The sequence below is a fragment of the Ochotona curzoniae genome, unplaced genomic scaffold (assembly GCF_017591425.1).
Source record: "Ochotona curzoniae isolate NIBS_2020 unplaced genomic scaffold, NIBS_Ocur_1.0 contig_3332, whole genome shotgun sequence".
In the NCBI taxonomy this organism is placed as follows: Eukaryota; Metazoa; Chordata; class Mammalia; order Lagomorpha; family Ochotonidae; genus Ochotona; species Ochotona curzoniae.
In genome coordinates, this window is record NW_024465816.1 from 3,207,427 (window position 1) to 3,225,045 (window position 17,619).

Here is a 17,619-nt window from a genome sequence, read left to right on the forward strand (position 1 = left end):
CAGTTCATTCAGACCATTTAGGAGGCCATTGGAATATTGAGTGGCAGGACAAGGTCAGTAATAGCAAACACTTGGAATGCCACCTGTGTACGAGCTATGAAATTTCCGCTTCAGCGCAGTTTTACTGAACCGACTCTGTTTGCAACGTGGATAACCACAGAGCTCCTCAGTGACTGTTAAATAGTAAGCTGGGCATGGGAAAGCGCATGTTGGGCAGGCACAAGGAATGTCTCAAGATTCATTGCAGAGTGAGGCCTAAGGGGCAAGCCCAGCAGCTGGTGAGCAGCCAGGCCTGAGGCTGTAATGGCTGGGCTTGCTGCTGCTGAGCAAAGGCTTCAGGGTGGCTGTGGAGTCTAAGAAGCAGGACCACAGACAACGACAGGCTGTTTAAGTAGCAGGCACAGCTGCTTCTGAGAGCAGAAAGACTCATGTGATGGGTGTTCTCTGTACCATAGACTGTTGGGTTCATTTGATTGTCTTTGTTTGTACTTGTGAATCTAGTTAAGAAAAGCACTGATTCATACACACAGTTTCTCTACTTTTGTCAAGGAAAAAAAAAGTCAAAAATAGTTGATTAGAAATTGTAGAAATAGAGATTTCACATTATTAACATTTTATGCTTTATCAGTCTCAGCACATTTTTATATTATTGACAGCTTAAATGATAATCATCCCAAGAACTAATGACATAACAGTGCTTTAAATTTCAACATGTCTGTAAGCATTTTACCATATGACTTTTTTTTAATGAAAAATGTTATTTTATTTTATTTTATTACTTTATGATATAGTTCCATAGGCTCTGGGATTTCCCTTATCCTCTCCCTAAATTCCTACCCCCCCCAATGATTTTTATTATAGCAATAATGTAGTCCTTCATAAGCAGTCATAAGTCCATTATTCTGCTATTTAAGTGTATGCTGACATTGAAGGCATAGGCAATGGCAGAGAGTTCAGCATCCTATGGTCAAGATGTTTCTAACAGTTTCATTGGGAGTTATCTTTGATTTGGAAGTAGAGATGCACACTGCATTGTATCTTCATATTTGGATGCGATAGTCCCTATTACAGTTGCTGTACATCCTCTGAAATGAAAGCCGTAAAAGAAAATTAACAACAGGAAGAAAAATAGAAAATTGGGAGCAACATAAAGTCAAGCAACATGCTACTGAATAACCAATATGTTGTTGAAGAAATGAAAAGGAAAGCACAGGCAGTCAAAGCCGAAATAAACCATGGGGGTTGCATCAAACTAAAAAGTTCTGTACAGCAAAGGAGACGATCAACAAAGCAAAGAGACAACCAACAGAATGGGACAAAGTCGCTGCACATTACAGAGCCAGTAGGGGATTACATCGAGGATTTAAAAAGAGCTTCAGAAGCTCAGTGACAGCAATGCAAACAACCATGTGAAGAAATGGGCAAAGGAAATGAAGACATTCTTCAAAACAACAAATTCAGATTGCTAAGAGAGCAGTGAAAAAATGCTTAGCTGTCAGGGAGATACACGTGAAAACCACATTGAGGTTCCACCTAACTCCAGTGAGACTGTTCTGTGTTCAGAACTCTACTAACGACATTGCTGGTGTGGATGTGGGGAGAAGGGTATCCTCCTTCACTCTTGGTGGGAATGTGGGCTAATGGAAACACTGTGGAAGTCAGTGTGGAGAGTGCTAAGAGAACTGAAGATTTTCTTGTCAAATGACCCCGCTATCGCACTTCTGGGAATATATCAAAAGGTAGTGAAATCTGCATATGAGGAAGGGATCTGTAATTCTGTATTCACAGCAGCACAATTTAACTAGCAAAGACACGGAAACAACCCAGATGCCCATCAAAAGAGGAGTGGTTAAAGAAACTGTGGCACATCTACTCCATAGAATACTACTCAGTCACTAAAAAGAATGAAACTCTACTATTTGCAACCAGATGGTCCCAGCTAGAGACAATTATGCTCAATGAAATGTCATTCCTAAAAGAACAAATATCATCTATTATCTCTCTGATATAAGGCAACTTCCTTGCAAAATATGAGCTCAATATCCCTTTCAGTACTGTTTTTGCTACATCTCATAGGTTTTGTTAATTTTTAAATTTCTTCAAAATAGTTTTTTTTTTCTCTAATTAAATTCTTCACTGTTTCGTAGGTCATACAGTAGCATCATTTTCTTCAAGAAGGTTTTTTTATTTTTGTTTTCATTTCTTCAGCAACACATTGGTCATACTATATACTCTTTTTTGTTGTTTTCCAATGGGTTTCATTCACAAATTCCCGTTTATCTCTGTGTAGGGCCAACACAATTGAAGCCATATACCGCCTAGTGGGAGTTTAATAAATAGATGTTTAACTGGACTGACCTCTAAGCAATACCAGTGAATGGTAGCCTAGGTGGTAAGCAAGTAGTTCTCACTGTACGGCCTCATCCTAAGCAAGATCATGTCACACTCTAAATCTAGCCATTTGACTGTGCTGTAATTAGACTTGCAACATGCAGCATTTCACTTTTTTAAGATTTTTTTTTTTTTTGCTTTGAGTTTGCAACCCTCATGACTTTTCTTCCATCTTCTGGTTTTGTTGGATTCCTTGCATTAAGTACATACATGTGTCATCTCTTCGGACAACAGGGGTAAAACTCTGTGATGAGTCAAGAGAATTACAAGCGTGGGGCTGAGAAAGAGATGACAGTGGGAATGGCTTGGGAATGAGGAAGGACAAGATATGGAGGGCCACAGAGCCACAGCTTTAGAGAAAGAGCAGGTATTCAGGGAGGACGCAGGAATAATGGCAGTGGTTCAAGAAAGACAAATCATGGTTAGATACCAAGTGATAGAATCTTTTACCTGTGTTCCGAAGATAGACAGCTAAATACTTTGTTGGGAAATTCAGCAAGTCCCCATGTGAAGGAAATGTGTGTCACAGGTCTGTAACAAAACATGCCACTTTGTATGCGTGGTTACATTTATATACTGAACAAAATTGTTAATCACATTGTGAGTCCTGTGATTTTTAACACTCTCAGAGCATACATAATATTTTTCATATAAACTTGCTTTTGTTTAAAAGATTTCATTGTGAAGCCTTGCTATTTGTAGTTTGATGAATGAAGTGTTGGTTTTTCCAAAACAGAAGCAGAGAAAGTCATCTTCATTGTAAAAAGGAGATTAGTGAACTAGACAGATAGACATTATAAATCCATGTCCTTTTGGAAAAAAGTTTTCATGCTGTTCACAAAGTTACCTTTTCTTGGTTTGGACTGTAATGACTAGTCAATGACCTTCCTTTACTCTGGTAAGACCGGTAAAGGGCATAGTCTGTGTTGCCCTCTGTTGGTGGTTAATAGTTACTTTTGACAAAGTTATAGTTGCTGTGTCATTTATATATGTGAGTATTTAATGGTTTTTATCAACAAATATGTTTTAGACAAAATAAATTTCTAAAATTAGAAATTTCTAAATTTCTAATGTGAATGGACAAAAAGTGGAATAATGAATTCTTAGGATTTTTGTTTTAACAGTTTTATTGATTAAGATGGTAATGAAATTCACTTATCTCTGATTAATTTTAACTCTTAATTTTTTTTTTTGTCAGAGTTCCACCTCAGATCAGGCGTCCCAATCGAGAAGTAAGGCCTCTGAGGAAAGAGATGGCAGGAGTCGGAGCCCGGGGCCCTGTAGGCCGAGCACATCCCATATCAAAGAGTGAGAAACCTTCTACGAGTAGGGACAAGGACTGTAGAGCAAGAGGGAGAGATGACAAGGCAAGACTGTCTCTTTGTGATTCACTCCCTAGAAGCCCATGACTTTTGGTAGATATGTTGATGTTTTGGTTGGATTTTTCAAGGTAATGTTTTAACGTGGAAGAATTGAAAGCAGTCTTATTCAAAACGTAAGGGTCTTTATGTTTGGAAAGCCTTGCCTTGGTGTGATTATCCCCAGAAACATTCAGAGTATCAAAACTATTTTGAAAACTATCTTAATGAAGCTTTCTTTCTGAGTTAAAATGAATAGTAAATGAAAATGTAAGTTTACGGAAGTGATTTGTATAAGGCAGTATATGTGTATATCCACAGAATATGAAGGTTGTGTTTATTTCTACAGTTAAAAATAAAAAAGAAAATCTCTGACTTACCTAATTGATTGATTAGAGCTTGATTTTGTTTTTCTTAATGAGAAAATTCTCTTTGTTTAGCATTCATTGTACATACTGATTTACCTGGGGAATTGAGAGGTCAGCGCAGCACAGAGAGGAAATTGTGTTACCCTTAACATGGATTTTAAAACACAGCTTTAAGTTGTTTATTTGAAAGAGAGGACAGATTTTCCATCTGCTAGTCACTCCCTAAATGTCCATAGCGACTGGGATGGGCCGGGGGCTTCTTTTTTTTTATTATATTTTTTGACAATCTTTACATAGCTAATAAGGGTAAAAAGGTTCAAGGGCTACAGAAAAGTGGGTAAGACTATTATTTCCATGTTGTTTCCTTCATGTGTCTGAGGTGAAGAGGGATATTAAGGGAGAAGCCCCACCCAGTCTCTCACCCACCCCAGGACCCAAATGTGGGGCATGAGGAGGTGGGATTTTAATCCAGGGCTCTCCTGTGGGGGGCAGGGAATTGAGCCATTGTCTTTGTCTCCCAGAGTTCTGGAATCAGAAGTGGAGCTGGGAAATGAATCCAGGCATTCTGATAAGAGCCCGTGGACATTTTAACAGCTGTGCCAAAAACCTGCCCCTTGATTTTTAAAAATGTTCATAACTTTGGAACTTTTGTATCATGAAAAGGTGATTCTTAACTTATACTTTTTTTGAGAATGTTGAGAGGTACTAATATGTTAGTTGTTTCTGCTGCTGAGATGTAATCCCATCTCCCACCTGTGAAAAGCTGAGTAAGTAGATAGGTGAATCTGCATCTTACATATCACCTTTTCTTTTTCTGTTCCTGTTTGCATTGTGGAGGATGAAATGAGGGCTGAAATCCAGACTTCACTCTACCAGTAGTTTGTAGATAAGTTTTAAGATAGTGTGGGGTGGGGAACTTTTAGTCTTGAATTTTACAACACTTGGACAACTGCGGCCATGGTTTATCGGATGCTGCCTTGCTAGCCCCATGGGAGAGATAACACAGTCACTCGTGGAGCAGGACCCTGGAGTGACCTCTCACCATCCCCACTTTACAGATGGGGGACTGTGGTGTGAGGAGCTCAAATGTCCTACTGCCGTGGTAAAGTAAGGCATGGTAAAGATGCAAGAATGATGTATGTGAAGTCACTTCTCTTTTCCCTGTTTGCGTTTTTTATATCGTGTAGTGTCCCTGCCTGCCAAACTAGATTAGTAATCTGGATTAAATTTGGAAAAAAGAGAGCCAGAACAATTAAATAAACATTGGCTTTTAGATGTGACTCCTAAGCAGTGAGTAAAACAATCAAGCAGTGTTTGTTCTATGTCAAGTAAATTTTTTTAGAGATTGTAAATTGTCTTTCTTGTATAATTTTCCAAATCACATCCTAAATGCTTATTCTTTCATGGACATTTAAGTATTCAGAATGTCGTTGAAAAATATGCCATTCATTTGAAGCCAACCAACCAGTTGTCTGAGTAACTGTGAAAATAAAAGGGATTTTTGCTCAGTTCTGATGATTGTGATTGCTTAGATATTCAGTGGAATACTAAGGTTCCCCAACTCATTGAAGGCTGAGATAGAGTTTGAGGTAACTTGGGTAAAATGGTGAATGTCTGCTTCTGTTGAAAGCTAAAGTGAAAATGCATCTTGTGAGCTCAGAGATATAATTTACAATACTATCTTTTTTTTTATTGGTATCTCTTTTTTTCTCTTTTTTTAAAATTTTATTTTGACAATCTTTACATAGTTAATTAGGGTAAAAAGATTCAAGGGCTATAGGAAAGTGGGTAAGACTAGTATTTTTTCCATATTGTTTCCTTCATGTTTAAAGGGGGGTATTAAGGGAGAAGACACACCCAATTTCCCACCCTCCCCTGGTCCCGGATGTAGGGCATGCTCTGAGGATCTTGCTCAAGTGGCTTTGATATTTCAACAGTTATGAATCGCTGCCAATCTTGCCACTCCAAGCACTATGAGGTCTTCGAAAAATCCACTGATTTACATAGTCCATCATAGCTGAGATGGTTGGTTGACCTGTTCTGTCTTCTCTCTTTTCTTGGTAAGGGTTCTGAGTCCAGCATTTAGATTAGGAAGAACTCCAAAGAAACTTTGTCTGAGGTGTTCTCAAAGAAACTTCTTGTATGTGCTAGCAAGTATAGGACCCAGCACAGTCCATCGCCCTGATCAGCTGGTAGTTGTAATTGCTGGGTTGGTTCTGTTTTCACTCCTGACTTCCACTGGAACCAATGGGTGTTGCAGCCCAGCCTGGTTCTGCCCAGCACATACGTGGCCCTCACGTAAACCAGTGGGAGCTGCAGCCTAGTTGGAGCAGCCCACAATAACCCCCACCAGGCCTGCCCCCTACCCTGGTTTGCCAGTATGTGTAGCAATAATCCAGTCTGTCCCACACCCCATTCCACCCCAGCTGCTGTCTTAGTTTTATGTCCCCCCGTGGAAGTGGTAACCCAAGAGTTGATGAGCCCACTATTTCCCTCCGAGGCCTCTCCCACTCCCAGATTATGCACTCTCCAGATAGTTCTGTGGTTTGACTTGACAGAACTAGCTCCCAGTCCCAGCCTCTGCCAGCTGATGCTGTGGCTAAGCCCAAACAACCCTCACCCACTCTAATTTTGTTTGCACCAGTAGGAATAATCTGCCCAGCCCGGCTTTTCCCTGATCTAGTCCACATGAGGCGCACAGGTGTTGTAGCCCTGCCTAGTCTGGTCTCCCCCCATCCCAGCCTACGTTCTCCTGCGAAAGTAGCTGTCCAGCAAAGGAACCCTCCCTTATTCCCATGCTGGCGCTGCCCCCTCCCTTCCTTGTTCTCAGGCTGGTTGGGCGCTGCGGTCCCTTCCAGTACGGGCAATCTCACCTTGGCATTCCATATTGGGCACTAGTCTTTGTTGCGACTGAGTCTGGCTCGACCCACACTGGTGCTTGGATTTGCCAGTGGATGATGTGGATAGATTCAGCCTGGTCTTCCCCCAACCCCTGCCAAATGTATGCCAGTGGGTAACTTTCCAGGGCCTGTTCTGGGCTGTTTCCTATCATGTTTCTTGCGCTTACCTGCCGGGTCTGTGTCCTGCCAGAGGAGTTGCCCAGGCTCCTCCATCAGAACCTCTCCCAATGCCAGGTTTCACGCTTACCAGTGGGTCCATGAGCCAGGCCTACTCAGTCTACCTCCTGTCATAGCAGGAACTGTGGCTTTTCCTGACTGGCCTTCAACCCAATCTGGTTCTTGCTGTTGGATGTTTCAGCCCAGCCATGGTTTGTCCATACCCACATATGGCTCACTCATGGCTCAGTAGGGGTTTGAGACCTTGCCTAGTCCATCGCACATCTGCCCTGGTCCTCCAGGACACCAGTGGGTGTTGGGGTCTGGCCTGGTTCTGTGCATCCAATCCCAGTCCACACTTGTGCCAAGGGAGACTACAACCGTTTCCAGATCAGAATGCAGCCCCCATTCCAGGTCACACGCCCTTTGGTGGGAACCTCAACCTAGCTAGGGTTGTCCCTTTAGCTCCCTAACCGGGCCTGTTCCCAGCCATAGATCACTCGCATGCCGGTGGTTGCTCTGACTCAGCTTGGCACAGCCCCTCTCCTTTCCCGACCTCTGCCTTAGACACTATGGCTTAGTGTCCCTGGCTCATGTGAACCAGTAGGTACAAGAGCCTCGCTCGGCATGACCTCTGCTCCCTCCTGGTTTCTAGTTTTGCTTGTGGGCTAAGGTTTGCTCAGTCGTGCCTGATCTACTCTGTTCCATTACCAGTTGATACATTAGCCAGCTGTTGGAGCTACTTTTCCCAGGTTGTCCAACAATACTATCTTTTAAAATCAGTTCTGTGTATTGTGTTCAGCTTAAAAAAAGGAGAGGGAATAAACTAGAGTTCATTGCCCATGGTAATGATGGTACTATTTTTAAAGAGAAAAAATTAGTTATATAAATTTAGAATCATTCAGTTATAAACATGTTCACCTTGTGATCTAAAACACACTTACCACTTTGTGTCATGGTCAGTGTTGCCACAGTTCAAGCACTTAACTGCACAGATGGAAAGACAAAGGGGAGGATGCAAGAAAATCCCCGTCTGCTCCCGGCTCTCCGCTGTGCTGGGGTTTTAGCTGCAGTGTTCAGTAGCAGAAGCAGCAAATGTTATCCTTCCAGAAGCACTTGCACCTCTTTTATTTTTTTTTAAGCTTTACAAAAAAAAAGAAAGAAAAACATGTTCCCCTTGAAAATTTTTTATGTGTGTTGGTTTATTTGCTTCCTCTGTGCTCCTAGAAACTCAGTGATATTTTGTATGTTTTGCATAGAACAGACGGAGGCATGGAAGCCGTAGCTGCAAGTAGATGGTGGAGCTAGGATTTGACCCTAGCTAGCAGTAACACGTGAGCTTTTAATCATGCTGTATGGCTTCTTGTTTGAAAATGCTTTCGGTATCATGTTAGTGTATCATTAATACTTTTTTCACATAAGAAGTGCAATCCTGGGGGTGGTTAACATTATTTTTCTCTTTTTAAGCTGCTGATAGGCTCCAGGTTAGGTTTAAGCTTAAAATATCATTGCTCATAATGATCACTTGACATAGTGTTTTTTTGTAGAACTGTTGTAACCTCCATCCCTACCCTCATCCCCCTGAGATCTGCAGGTTACCAATAGGCCAGATTGCACCCTTACTGTTTAGTTTAAGAATTATTTTCACTTTATTTGAATGGCAGAGACAGAAAGAGATTATTTCTGGTTATTGACCATTAAATGTTATTGACTGTTCCTGCCTCACAGCCTCAAATCCCTGCAGAGCCAGAATTGGGCCAGGCAGAGCCAGCATCCTGAAGCTCAGTCTGAGTCTTCCGCGTGGTGGCAGGTACTCAAGTGCTTGAGCCTTTACCTGATGTCTCCCAGTGCGCACATTAGCAGGAAGCTAGATTGGAGGTGGGCAAGCCAGCACTTGAACCACGCTGTCCAACATGGAATGAGGGTATACCCCAAGTATGTAATTTGTGACATATAACCAATGGCCATTGCATGTGAGTTAATTGTAATTAGTCTAAATAGATCTGATATAGAGATTACAAACTGTATTGGAGTGTTTTATATATATATAATAAGTATATATGTATACTTATTAGCTTTGAGAGAGAGAGAGGGAGAGAGGGAGAGACCAACTGTGAAAAGGAAATGTGCTAGTTCACTCCCTGAATGCCTACAGGAGCTGGGCAAGCCCAACAAGCCAAGAGCCCAGGAGTCAGTCCAGGGCCCCCGTGTGCATGTCAGGGATGCAACCATTTGACCTGTCACTGTTGCCCTCCAGGGTGCACCATAGCAGGAAGTTGGACTGCAGAGCAGAGTTGGCAGTTGAAGCCAAGTACTCTGATTGCAAATGCACGAGTCCCGAGTGGCATGTTAACTACAGTGCCAAATTCATGCCTCTGGCATATCCCTTTGGTAGCTATTTATTGATGATTAAAATGAATAGTAACTTGGAAAAAACCCTTTTTTTTTTAATTTCAGAAAAGTGCTTAAATATGCTATTTAATGAATGATCATCTAACTTGTACTGTTCAAGTGTATGTTTTAGTTACTATTTTGAAAAATAAGTGCATATATGCACATGTACACACACACATTCAGATACAAGTTTATTATAAACCTTACTGATATAATGAGAGTGTAGTACGTGATTTATAAGCAGTAAGAAATTCAGTTTCCTGTATTGTGAATTTCACAGAACTAGTGCGCTCTCAGAATACGTTAGCTGATACTGGCTCAACTCAATTCTGTCCCCAGTCTCTGGTGGCATTGTTGGAGGACTATGGTGCAGGCATGAATATTTGGTTGATAATTTAAATTTTTTTCATAAATGAATGAGATGGAATTCATTCATTAATGATTTGAGTAAATTGGATAATGGTTTTCAGATGCTTTCAAATTCTTATTTTTTTTAAGAGTTATTTATTTTTATTGGAAAGTCAGATATACAGGGAGGAGGAGAGACAGAGAGGAAGATCTTTTGTCCATTGACTCACTGCCTAAGTGGCTGCAGTGGCCTGAGCTGAGCTGATATGAAACTAGGAGCCCAGAGCCTCTTCTAGGTCTCCTATATGGGTACAGGATCCCAAGGCTTTGGGCCATCCTCGACTGTTTTCCCAGGCCACAAGCAGGGAGCTGGATGGGAAGTGGGGCCGCCAGGATTAGAACTGGTGCCCACATGGGATCCCGGTCCATGCAAGGCGAGGACTTTAGCTGCTAGGTCACCGCGCTGGGACTGAAGACTTTATTTTTATGCTGTATTTGTAATGTTTTGCTACAATAAAAGTCACAGGGTTTTAAATTTACTGTGCATTTCATGCTTTCTGTAGGACTAGACCATTCACAAAGGCATGTGTGAGGGCTGACTCAGCATTTGCTCTTTGCAGTATGAGTACTTCCACTAGGGCATTTTCTGATGTGATGTGCCTGAAGTCAGAGCCCTAATGAGATGGGGATTGTCACCACGGAGATTCAATAAACTAAAGTAATATAAATAAAGTAATTAGGAAGAGGGGAACTATCAGGACTATGTATTTTAAAGGCAGATTCTTGAGTTTGTGTCAGTTTTTATCGATGGCTCAGAGAACTACTAAAGATGTCTTAATCACTTCTGACAAACTGAGAGTCTGTGTCACCATAGTGTGTGTGACTCTTGTAATTGCCAGGTAACTGCCGTGGAACACACGGCATCGAGCGAGAGACTGTTTGGACTATGGAAGTGACACTCATGATCCTTCGTGATCCCAGCCACTTCCATGCCTCCCAAAGGCACCCATTATTCCGATTTCTAATGCCATCAATGATTTATGTCTGGTTTGGAACCCTGTTTGATCAGGAAATGTTATTTTGTGTCTGGCTTTTGCTTGACATGTGTTTGTAATTTTTTTTTTTTTTAAGATTTGCTTATTTTCACTGGAAAGTGAGATTTACAGAATGAAGGAAATACAGAGAGAAAAATCTTCCATCTGTTGGCTCACTCCCCAAGTAGCCGCAGTGGTAGGAGCTGATCCAATCCAAAGCCAGGATCCAGGAGCTTCTTCCAGGTCTCCCACGCGAGTGCAGGGTCTGTCCTCAACTTTGAGCCGTCCTCCACTGCTTTCCCAGGCCACAAGCAGGGAGCTGGAAGGGACGTGAAGCAGCCTGGATACGAACCACACCCATATGAGATCCCGGATATGTAAGGCAAGGACTTTAGCCACTAGGCTACCACGCCAGGTCCCTGTTATAGTCTTCCTTGCTTCTTTTTGTGTCTGTAGCTTGGTTGCAGTGTTTTATCAGAGTTAAAGCTTTTCATGGATATCTGCATTACTTCTAGTTTGACTCTATGATGAGCAGTGCTGCTTTGGATAGTTTTTTACTTCTCCCTTGGTTCCTGGTAAATGCATGTCCAATAGTAGATGTGTACGGATTGAACTTAGTAGACAGTACTGATAGTTTTCCAAAGTGGCTATGTCAATTTTTTTTTTTTGCTTTTAAAGATTTATTTATTCTCATTTGAAAGGCAGAGTTACCGAAAGGAGAGCCAGAGGTAAGTCTTCCATCCATTGGCAATGACCAAAGCTGAGCTGGTCTGAAGTTCAGGAGCTTCTTCTGGTTCTCCCACATGGTGCAGGGGCCCAAGGACTTAGGTCATTTTCTGCTGAGTTTTTGGGCCATTAACAGGGAGCTGGATGGCAAGCGGAGCATCCAGGACTTGAACTGGTACTTATATGGAATGTTAGCACCACATCAGTGGCCCTGGCTATACCAATTTCTGGCTTGTAGAGGGTAAGTTAAGTTGCTCCACAGTCTTTGCTGTCGGTTCACATTGTTATGCTTTCAAAATTTAATCTTCTCTTTGCAGTATTTTTTAAAAAAGATTTATTATTTCATAGTCTCAGGAAGATGGGTTCTGGTTTACCCCCAAATGGCTTTGACAGACAGGGCTGGGCCAGGCTGACGCCTGGAGCCTAGAACTTCACCCACGTCTCTCATTTAGGTACAGGGGGCCATGCACTTGGGCCAACTTGTGCTGCATTCCCAGTGATGCCAATGGAGTAGAGGGAACTTAAACTGGCACTATATGAGATGCTGGCATTGCAGGTGGCAGCTTTACCTTCTGTGTCACAGTGCTATCCCGCTCATTCTGATTTTACCAACAGACTCACTGTGTGTTGTTTATTTATCTGACAATTTATGATGTTGAAGGCCCTCTGGTGTGTTTTTGACCGTGTGTTATCAACGACTTGTTTATAAAGAAGTGATCTTTGTCTTTGGATATTAAATCACTCTACATATATTTTTTTTTTCTCGCAGCAGATAATTTATAGTGCAGGCTTTTGTTTTTATGTTTTACTTTTTTTCCTGATTGTATTAGGGCATGGTAAAGTAGTTTTGAGTCTCATTAACTCTGATTGAACTTCTGATTTAGAACTCCAGATCTGTTTGTAGAAGTTTGTCAGTTTAGTCTTCAAAGGAATGAGCTTCAAATTCAGAGAATATTTGGGGCCAGATAATTCCTACTCAGAAAGTCAGTCAGAAGGACCAGTGTTACGGTGCAGTAGGTTAAGCTGCTGGTTGTAGCAACAGCATTTTGCATTAAAGTGCTGATTTGAGCTGCTTCCCGTCCAGCTTACCCACATGGAGTTCCAGCTCTGGCTGTTGCGGCCATTTGTGGAGTGAACTGATAGCTTCATTATTTTAGAATTTGTATTTCCCGATTGAACTCTCCTGTGAGGACTGTCGTAGTAGGTTATGAGCTATGTGGAATGTTGATAGGCATGTCTTTTTAAGTCTGTTCTGCGTGAGTGGACCCACTGCTCCCCTGCTTGTTCCCAGCACACTGGCCAGGGAGTTCCCCGCTTAACATAGGTTGTCGGATTGTCTTGGAGCGACCCAGAGGTGCTTTACCCTGGATGAAGACAGTGCTTACAACGGACTCCAGGAGGTCTCCCTAGTTTGCCATCTCTTTGTGCTTGGATGCTGCCGCTAGTTCACCCCTCTTGTTTCATGTCTCTGTTGATTTCCTTGTTGCTGGCCCTAAGTCTTCCACAGCGTATTTACTTGCTTGGATATGATGACCCGTAACTTGAGTGCGTATCTCATGAAGACTGTAGTTTCTGCTCAGACATTGGTGCATCCTCAGTGCCCAGACCAGTGCCTGGCACATAGTAACAACTCCTAAATCCTGGTAAAGATTGCATGTCCTGCCAAATATGCAAAATGCCATGAGGGTCATTATTTCAACACTGCAGTGCAGGGCATGGCACCAGCGTTAGTAAGCACTGTTTTGTATTTATAGACCCATTTTTATTTTATGAAATGGTAGTCAGAGGTAAGTTGTACCTTAGAGAGCTTTTCTAACTTTTGCCGATGATTGGTTCTCTCACATTGGGGTAGGATGAAGCAGTGTGTGGCATCATCTTATTATGAATGTAACGGAAAAAGGAGGGACTAACAAAGTAATGAGATAGAACACAAAGTTCCATCTAAGAAATAGAAATAATTTTTAATAAACTAAGCATATTCCAACTTTTTTTGGAATTGAATACTTCTAAAAAAATACTTATTTGAATGGCAAACTGACAGAGAAAGCGGGAGAAGACAGGTAGCTTCCATCTGTTGACTTATTCCCCAAATTCCTACAACAGCCTGGGCTGGGCCAGGCCGAAGCCACAAGCCAGCAGCTCTACTTAGGGCTCCCACAGGGGTGGCAGGGTCCAAGTGCCCAGACCCTCATCTGCCACATCCCAGTGCGTACGTTAACACGGAGGTGGCTCAGAAACAGATGGCACTTGATCCCAGGCACTCTGGTATGGCATCTGGGCATCCCAAGCAATAGCCAACCTGCTATATATACCTCAGTGCCTTCCCACACAAAATCAGTTCTCTTAAAAAAAAAAAAGAAAGAAAGAAATCATGAGATTTGCAAGAAATTTTGCACTTGTCTTCCACCATTGACTTCAGGTAACAAATGAGAAGTGCAAACGTCAGCAGTAGGTCAACTCAGCCATGCCTGGGGTGGGGGCCAGAGGCCTTTATTGCTGAAAACCCTAAATTTGGTCCTTGGGTAATCGCTGTGTAATCAGGGAGTTGGTTCCATTGTTGGACACCATTCGCTGTTAGAAAGTTCTTTCTTTGATATGAAACCTGCCTCTTTCGTTCCTTTAAATTGGTCCTCTCTCCTTCCTTTGGAGCACATAAACTGATTGTCCTGGCTCTATCAACGTTTTCTGTTTGGTTCCCTTGGTCCTCTTCTCTATGACATGGCTTTTGCACTTCTGTCACCCCCCAATCACCTTTCCTTGGAGTTAATTTGTTAGTTTTTCTGTTAAAGTGGAAGACCCAAAGCTGTTGACTGCTTGTCTTTAACTTAAACTTCCAGTGTGAGGGGCTGCTTATAAAATGCAGCATTGTTTACATTTTAGCAAAAATTTTTTCATTAGCTTACCGCAATATTTGACCAGCCACTTTAAACTTCATTTTTCTCTAATAGAATGATTAACCAGTATGAATAAATAATGATTAATAAGACATTCTGGATATGAGTAATTTAGTTCCTAGTTTTAAAAAAGCTAAATGTTTTATCAGTGTATCAAACTTCAGGCCAATTATTCCACTTTAGTTATTGTTGGCCTTAGGTAACTGATATGGGAAACTAAGGAAATAATTATTGTTCAGATCATTTTAGTGTCTTAACTGAAATGATTTGCACAAGGCAGTTGTCTGTGTATAATGTTTGGAGTAAGGGTTGCCCCCCCTTGTTACCTGAGAGCTAACAGTTTCTCTTATATGTTGCAATTAATGTCTGACAGGTTACCTGATAATACTATTCTTATATTTGATATTCTTCTTCTCATTTATGAATTTGTTGAGAGGGATAACTTTCTGATGTATTTAGTTTTCATTTTCCTAAAACATTCCAGGTTTTTTTTTTTCCTCCCTTTAAATGATCTCACCGTTTTGATCTTGGTTGTGGTACCTCGTTTGTATTCCAGGCTCGTCTTTGTGGTTGAGAAACGTTGAGATGTCTGAGCAAGTCACAGACTGGCTCGTCTCCATGTTTGCTTGTCTGTGCAGTGAGATGCTTGGACTGCTTTGAGTGTCCTCTTTCACCCTCCACTTCTCTGAATAGCAGCCAGAGGGCCCTTCGTGCACTTACAGTCAAATCCCAACTCAACCTCTGCCCATCCCTGCAGGCTGTCCCCTCTGGTACCGGAGGAGTTTACCCTGGCCTGTTTTCTCTCTCATATTGTGGTCCAGGAGATTGAATCATTCTGGCCATCATTCTTACAGTGGACAGTAACTGTGGGGCTGAAGCTCTGCCTGCTCTAGTCACAGCAGTTAAGCTATCTGCTGGTGAACAGGTACATTTTAAGTTCTTCAGAGTTGGGGTTCATCTTCTTCTACTGCAGGTTGAGCCACAGCCTGCGATACTGACACCCCATTTGAGCACTGGTTTGTGCCCAGCTACTCTCCTTGTCTAACTCCCTGCTGATGTGCCTGGCAAAGCAGCCAAAGATGGCCAAGTTCTTGGGCACCTATCACATGTTTGGGAGACCTGGGTGAAGTGCCTGGCCATTGTCACCATTTGGGGTATGAACTAACTCACAGACGATCCCTGTCTTTCCCACTCTGTAGCTTTTTCAAATAAATAAGTAAATCCTATTAAAAAAGGTAAAGTTCTTCAAAGCTATATTTCATAGCATATAATTCTGCTTTGCAGCTACTATATTATTAAAGGAAGAATTAGGAGTAAAGCATATTGCTTTAGTGGTATTAGTAATACTATTTATGAAGCCCTTTCTACCTGTGGCAATACGGAGACATCCCAGTAAGGTCCTTGGGCAATTATAAAGCAAATTGAAAGCATGCTATTGCAAAAATTAAAAGAAAAATTGGAAAGGAATTAGGAGGGAGCGTGGGGAGTATAATTATGTTCTAAGACTCTGTCTATGAAGTACATTAAATCTGTACCCTCTATATAAATTAAAAAATTGAAAAAATAAAAACCCCGGTTCCAGATAATACATTTAGAATAACAGAGAAAAGGCTTTGTAAGGTGCCTCAAAAGTCTTGAGTCTTTCCTCCTCTGCTGTGTCTTTTCCTGCCTGTTTTCAAGGATCTAAAAGCTCTGACATGCACAACCCTGCCATTAGCTTTACATGACTTAATTAGGAATAAGGCGGCTTGATGCTGTGGAAGGGCAAGGGCTTAGGGAAACAGGGAGATCTATCCTGACATTTACTGCTAGAATTCCTTTGCTTTTTCTGAGGCCTGACTTCCTTATCTATAAAAAAGGAGTAAGTTAGTGTCTGTCTTGTAGGGTTATTATTGTAAATGAGAGGATGTGTGTGATGTTTTCTGCCACCTGAGTGCTCAATAAATCAGTTTTCTTTCTTCCTGTGTATCAACATCCTACACAGTGTCTAGCAGTCCCAGCCATACTCTGCATCTGCCAAGTCACAGACAGGTCCTCCTGGTCTACCAAGGGGCCATTATCTTACCTGCAGTTTTTCCTTCATTGATGCCAAAGAGGTTTGCCATAAAGTTGACTAGTTCTTGTATATCTGATGAACTCAGTAGGGAAGGGTAATATTTAAATTGTAAATTCTATCTTAATTACCATATTAATAAATGATAATAGTTTGAAAGCTCATTGAGGTGAATGAAAAGTATGCTGTTACTGATCCATATCTTTTTTTTACTACCTATCCCCAGGGAAGGAAAAATATGCAAGATGGCGCAAGTGATGGTGAAATCCCCAAATTTGACGGTGCCGGATATGATAAGGATCTGGTGGAAGCTCTGGAGAGAGACATCGTTTCCAGGAACCCTAGCATCCATTGGTTAGCATCTTTCATGTTGCTGAGTTAAAGTAGAGGACAGAAGGAAGCCAGTTTAGGTTGACTGTTGTTTCTCATTCAGCTCCTGATTCCGACCTCATTCCTAACGTGACTGTGTAGAATTGACAGGGGAGTTCTTTTAGAGCACAACCAAGGATGTTTTCCATGCTAATCTGGTGTTGACAAAACTGACAAAAGTAGTTAATTGAATAATATGTCTTAATTAATAACTGCAATATGTTTTCATTGATCATTTTATGCGCTAAGAATTAGAATAATGTTCCTAACATAAGAATAATTTCCTGAGTAAAATCATGTAAGAGAATGAGTGTTGACTGTAAATCAGAGGTGTCTCCGAGTGCGCCTTATGAAACCTCGCTCTTCTTGCCAAGGGACGACATAGCGGATCTGGAGGAGGCCAAGAAGCTGCTGAGGGAGGCTGTGGTCCTGCCCATGTGGATGCCCGACTTCTTCAAAGGGATCCGGCGGCCATGGAAAGTAAGGCTTCATTCACATGGCTCTGCCATGAACGTGTGCTTGCATGAAGACGAAGGACAGCCTTGCCTTTCTTAAAGGAGTTTAACAAAGTTTGTAAGTTTGGAGGTCTGGCTGCATGCCAACACCTGGATTTTGCGGCAAGGCTAGG

General features: G+C 41.8%; 1 protein-coding gene across 1 annotated transcript in view; it reads left to right on the forward strand.

The window, feature by feature from the left end:
* The window catches only part of KATNAL1 (katanin catalytic subunit A1 like 1), a 107,154-nt gene that overhangs the window by 55,570 nt on the left and 33,965 nt on the right, over positions 1–17,619 (forward strand). Inside the window, exons 4-6 of the mRNA XM_040979834.1 lie at positions 3,590–3,758; positions 16,849–16,976; positions 17,366–17,471. Of these exons, the coding sequence (XP_040835768.1) occupies positions 3,590–3,758; positions 16,849–16,976; positions 17,366–17,471 (403 nt within the window). The remainder of the gene's footprint in view (positions 1–3,589; positions 3,759–16,848; positions 16,977–17,365; positions 17,472–17,619) is intronic.